At 38.0% G+C, this 6,000-nt stretch overlaps 1 protein-coding gene across 3 annotated transcripts in view; it reads left to right on the top strand.

Annotated features, from left to right (window-relative positions):
* Positions 1 to 218: 218 nt before the first annotated feature.
* Positions 219 to 6,000, top strand: part of LOC121377142 — a 35,748-nt gene continuing 29,966 nt past the window's right edge. The window contains exons 1-2 of one of the 3 annotated variants that reach the window (XM_041505036.1): positions 219 to 308; positions 4,752 to 4,868. In XM_041505036.1, coding sequence (XP_041360970.1) covers positions 4,761 to 4,868 — 108 coding nt within the window. In that variant the 5' untranslated portion in view covers positions 219 to 308; positions 4,752 to 4,760. Of the gene's footprint in view, positions 309 to 2,603; positions 2,933 to 4,751; positions 4,869 to 6,000 lie in introns of those variants that run through there. The other 2 variants (XM_041505037.1, XM_041505035.1) reach the window with 2 other exon arrangements.

Genomic DNA, 6,000 nt, shown 5'->3' with positions numbered 1-6,000 from the left:
CGCTGTACCGCTGGCCCGTTCCGCGTTCAGTGTAATTAGATCCATTGAAAAAGCACTAGTTCTATTTTTTTTTTTTAACGCGCGCTTTTCCGTTACCGCTCTTTAATGTAATTAGGCCTTAATACCGCTTTCTTTTTATTCCACTGCTCTCCCACTCCAATACTGTTTTGAAGTTCTAAAAATAGATATCATCTGACGTCATCAGTGATCAATGTGACGTCATAACTACTTAAAAAGGAAGTGGACATATTATCCCCTCTTTTCAACATAATTATTATAACGTGCAATTTATTAGATTTTTCAGCAAGGTAATAATTATAAAACAGATGAGTATAAAATTTAATATACATGTCTATTTTATATTTACTTAAAGTTATGAGGCGAGCGGTCAGTGCAAATAGTTTATATATTATCAGCAAAAATGTCGGGTGGTTTTTTTGTAGTTTTTGTAGTTTTGTTTTCAATGTTTATTTGTTGTTGTTGGGGGAGGGGGGGGGGGGTTTGTGGGTTTTTTGGTCAATATTTCCAGTTTGGCCTGGCGTAAACAGATAATGATATAATGTTTTGGAAATAACAATGTTGTTTTACTTTATATATCGTACCGTCATACAATTTCGATCGACATATGTTTTCGATACTTTGTTTGTAACTGCATGTATCGCGAGATTATGCGAGATATTACGTCACTATCAGCCTAAACATAAACAACGAAGTCTCTTTTACCTCACAATATTAAAAATGCTTCAAGTCAAGCTGGTCTACAGGCTGGTAGGTACTGGGTTCGGATCCCAGTTGAGGCATGGGATTTTTAATCCAGATACCGACTCCAAACCCTGAGTGAGTGCTCCGCAAGGCTCAATGGGTAGGTGTAAACCACTTGCACCGACCAGTGATCCATAACTGGTTCAACAAAGGCCATGGTTTGTGCTATCCTGCCTGTGGGAAGCGCAAATAAAAGATCCCTTGCTGCCTGTCGTAAAGAAGAGTAGCCTATGTGGCGACAGCGGGTTTCCTCTAAAAACAGTGTCAGAATGACCATATGTTTGACGTCCAATAGCCGATGATAAGATTAAAAATCAATGTGCTCTAGTGGCGTCGTTAAATAAAACAAACAAACTTTTTTTCAAGTCAAGCTGCCAACTTTATGTTTTAATTATAATACCATAAATAGTGTGCATGTTATCAGTTTTTCGTAATGCAATATTTTGGTACTAATGAAATGCCTCACATGGCGAAATCCAGGTATCACAAATCCCTGCAAAGTTATCGTCTGCAATACTGACATCTGACTTGCCAAAGTTCGAAGATATACCACGTGATCATTACACTGAACAATAAAATTTATGGAAGGCTGGTTGGGTTACCTCTTATGTTATTCACAGCAAAGATCTTTTCGGTAATTTCTGGTGGGGACATGTTTACATGTGCATTTACATTTACTACAAATAAAGGTGGTTTGGTGGAATTAGATTTTTTGAAAATATATAGTTCTGTATCTCTGTCAGAGTACTTAAGGTGACAGTCTGATTTTAGGTGTCGTTGATACGTATAACAAGAGGAGTAGACATTAACCTATGACGAAAACATAATGTAAATATGTTTTAAATGAACACTGTCTATTGGTCTGAAGATTATTCAATATTTTTTTTCACAAGTTACAAACATTATATGATTTTATTTTCAAAAGAAGATTTTGATGTAAATTATTGCACGGAGTATAGATCCTTCACTGCCATAAAAAGGACAAAAATAGACAGCCAATGAAACTATCGAAAACATATGACGTTTGTTAAAATATAGCGGAAACACCTGTACAACTTAGCAGCTAGTGTTTTTGGAGGAAAATTTGGTGTTCATGGGAAATTATCACTGTTTTTTACAATAAACTAATGTGACTTGAGAAAGGTAAAGTAGTATTGTATGTACGAAGTATTGTTTTTATTACATTTTAATTTTTTGCTTATCGTATCGAAAACATATGACGCCAGGATAAATGCAAAATTTGTGAAGACACTGCTCGAGATGTAAATAAAATGGTAACTCTCGTCTGGACGTGAAGTTTTGACAATGACGACATTATTATTTATTGATATATTTTTTTTTAATTATCAAAACGGATCTCCAACTATAGTCCATGAACAGTATGTTTTGTAACTAATTTCAGTTTGATTTGACATAAGAAGAAAAGAAAGTGTTTTTTTTGTGGGTTTTTTTTTTTTTGGGGGGGGGGGGGGGGATTTTTTGGGTGGGTTTTTTTTTTGGGGGGGGGGGACCCTCACAAAACAAACACCCCAAACAACAACAACAACAAAAAACCCCAATCAAAACCAAACAAACAATTTTTGTGTGCAATTTATAAAACAGTCGGCTCACAAATAAATAACTTCTGGTAAATTCCATAGTATTAAGAACTAAAAAATTATTGACAAAAAACAACAGCAACAAAAAAACCCAACAACAACCCCCCCCCCCAAAAAAACAAAAAACCCAACCAACCAAACAACACCCTCCCCCCCCCAACAAATCAAACAAAAATAACCCCCGCCAAAAGAAAACAAAAAAGAAAACCACCCCTCCGCTCCCTCCCTCCCCCCAAAAACAACAAACACCCAAATATATATATATAAAAATATATATATAATATAAGAAAAAACAATAACAAAAACGCGCGAGCACGAACAAACAAACACACACACACACACACACACAAAATACAACACACCCACTCCCAAAAAGATGTTGCGTTTCTTTTTCAAATCAGTATATATTTAACAACTGAATAATTATCTTCCCTTGAACCGCCGCGAGAGGGCGCAAAGTACCACCATACTGTGACTGGATAGCGACTGAGTGAGTGTGGCAGTGTCTAACTGAGGTCGATCGACATTTACACGAGTTGACGTTTTCAGTCGTTCTAAGCAAGTTTACTTCAGTAAGTAGGCCCTATTTAAATCCTGTTTCTAATATTAGTGACTCCCTATCACTTGGTTACTGTTGGTAATGTACTGACATAAAGATACTGAGTAAAGTGTTTAACCCGTCGCCGTCGTCTATTTTTAGTATGATATCTGATCATGTCACTGTATGACGTTGATCTAAGACGTAAGGTTTATTTTTAGGCGGAAATTCCACGGTTCTTTTTTCATAATTTAGCAAATTAGCCATATGAACTGGGTATTGCATTAATAAAAACCCCCACTACAAACGATGTAGTGCTAGGCCTGGATTCGAACTCCAGACCACCGGGACTAGCCGAGCACTGTATCCACTCGACCACGCAGTGGATTAGCCCGAGTACTCTGACTGTAAGAGAGCTAGACGACATAAATATGCTCTCATTACAGTCAGAGACCAAGCTATGTATTTTTTTGGCAATTCCTGACAACCAAAAAGTTGGAAAAGATTTCAGCTCTAATACCACAACAATCCTATGTAACGTATGTTTGACATCAAATACCTTTACATCGATCATTTTCGAGTTAACTGATTAAAACAAATCCACAAAACAGCCCATCTAAATACATATTAATATGAATATGCACTATTAAAACTTGCAAACTTCAGATGTTGATTTTGAATCTTGGTTTGTGGTAATTTATTAGATTAAAAAAATGTGTAATTCTTGGTTGACCTAGGTAAAAAATCAAGTTAACTGACCGGTTTTTGGTTGCACAACATTTTGAACTATATTGTTCCTTGCCAGACGTATTTGAACATTGTCATAATGACAGGTTTTGTTTCTACAGCTGATTGATAAGGAAGGAAGTAAACAAATGTTTTATTTACTCTTTTCGATTAGCAGCAAGGGATCTTTTATATGCACCATCCCACAGACAGGATAGCACATACCACGGCCTTTGATATACCAGTCGTGGTGCACTGGCTGGAACAAGAAATAGCCCAATGAGCCCACCGATGGGGATCGATCCCAGGCTTACCGCGCATCAAGAGGGCTTTACCACTGGGCTACATCCCGACCCCTTATTGATAGTTACTACTGTGTGTTGTTTGTTACAGATCTCCAACATGTTCAGCACTAGTAACGACCCAGAGGAGTTGATTGATAGTTAATACTGTTTGTTCAGGCATCGAAATAAGCATTGTGTTTGGTAACCCATTTACAGGTTACCACAAAATATAGCCTGGTAACCTATAGGTTACCACAACTACATGAAAGTTAGAATTGGTTTTCTGTTCCTACTACTACTTTTAAGGCTAAAACGCGGACGTTCTAAAATTGTATCGGTGCGTGCGAACATTGGTACGAGAAACGAACTCCGGAAGTAAATTTATCTAGTGAGCACTGCTTAAACGCGGAATGACTATAATTGCTTGCAATTGCACAAGTGTGCACGAACATTGGTGCAATTTCGTACGAGAAAACGAAACGCGGAAGTAAATCCATCTAGTGGAGGCTGCTTAAACGCGGAATGCCTATAATTGCTTGCAATTGCACAAGTGCGCGCAAACATCGATGCAATTCCTTACGAGAAAATGAAATGCGGAAGTCCGGAATGCATAGCCTGGTATACGTTCAGAAACGAAACTACCGTTACGTTGAAATTTTTGTCGAGAACGAAACACCGTTCTCGACTTTTCTTACATGTGGTAACCTCCCGGTAACCTGAACGACCGTTCTCGACTTATTTCGATGCCTGTGTGTTGTTTGTTACAGATCTCCAACATGTTCAGCACTAGTAACGACCCAGAGGAGTTGATTGATAGTTAATACTGTGTGTTGTTTGTTACAGATCTCCAACATGTTCAGCACTAGTAATGACCCAGAGGAGTTGATCGAGTGTCCGTACGACACGTCTCACATGATACGCGCCAAACGCATGCCGTATCACCTGATGAAGTGTCGACAGGTAGCGTATCTTTTATAGACAAGTGTTGACAGGTAGCGTATCCATTATAGACAAGTGTTGACAGGTAGCGTATCCATTATAGACAAGTGTTGACAGGTAGCATATCTTTTATAGACAAGTGTTGACATATAGCATATAGACAAGTGTTGACATGTAGCGTATCTATTATAGGCAAGTGTTGACAGGTAGACAAGTGTTGACAGGTAGCGTATCTATTATAGACAAGTGTTGACAGGTAGCATATCTTTTATAGACAAGTGTTGACAGGTAGCATATCTTTTATAGACAAGTGTTGACAGGTAGCATATCTTTTATAGACAAGTGTTGACAGGTAGCATATCTTTTATAGACAAGTGTTGACAGGTAGTATATAGACAAGTGTTGACAAGTAGGGTATCTATTATAGACAAGTGTTGATAGGTAGCATATGGACAAGTGTTGACAAGTAGGGTATCTATTATAGACGAGTGTTGATAGGTAGCGTATAGGCAAGTGTTGACAGGTAGCATATAGGCAAGTGTTGACAGGTAGCATATCTATTATAGACAAGTGTTGACAGGTAGCGTATCTATTATAGACAAGTGTTGACAGGTAGCATATCTTTTATAGACAAGTGTTGACAGGTAGTATATAGCCAAGTGTTGACAAGTAGGGTATCTATTATAGACGAATGTTGACAGGTAGTGTATAGACAAGTGTTGACAGGTAGCATGTTGACAAGTATGGTATCTATAATAGACGAGTGTTGACAGGTAGCAGATCTATTATAGACAAGTGTTGCAGGTAGCAGATCTATTGTAGACAAGTGTTGACAGGTTGCCTATAGACAAGTATCTACAGGTAGCGTATAGACAAGTGTTGACATGTTGCGTATAGACAGGTGTCGACAGGTTGTGTATAGACAAGTGTTGACAGGTTGCGTATAGACAAGTGTTGACAGGTTGCGTATAGACAAGTGTTGACAGGTTGCGTATAGACAAGTGTTGACATGTTGCGTATAGACAAGTGTTGACATGTAGACTATAGACAAGTGCTGACAGGTAGCGTATAGATTAGTGTAGGTGGGTAGAATGTATAGACAAGTGTTTACTGTTAACATATAGATAATTGTACACAGGTAGTGTGTTTACTG

Source organism: Gigantopelta aegis, chromosome 7 (assembly GCF_016097555.1).
Source record: "Gigantopelta aegis isolate Gae_Host chromosome 7, Gae_host_genome, whole genome shotgun sequence".
NCBI classification, from domain to species: Eukaryota; Metazoa; Mollusca; class Gastropoda; order Neomphalida; family Peltospiridae; genus Gigantopelta; species Gigantopelta aegis.
The sequence above is the reverse complement of the archived record's forward strand: the minus strand, read 5'-3'. Positions and strand labels throughout refer to the sequence as shown.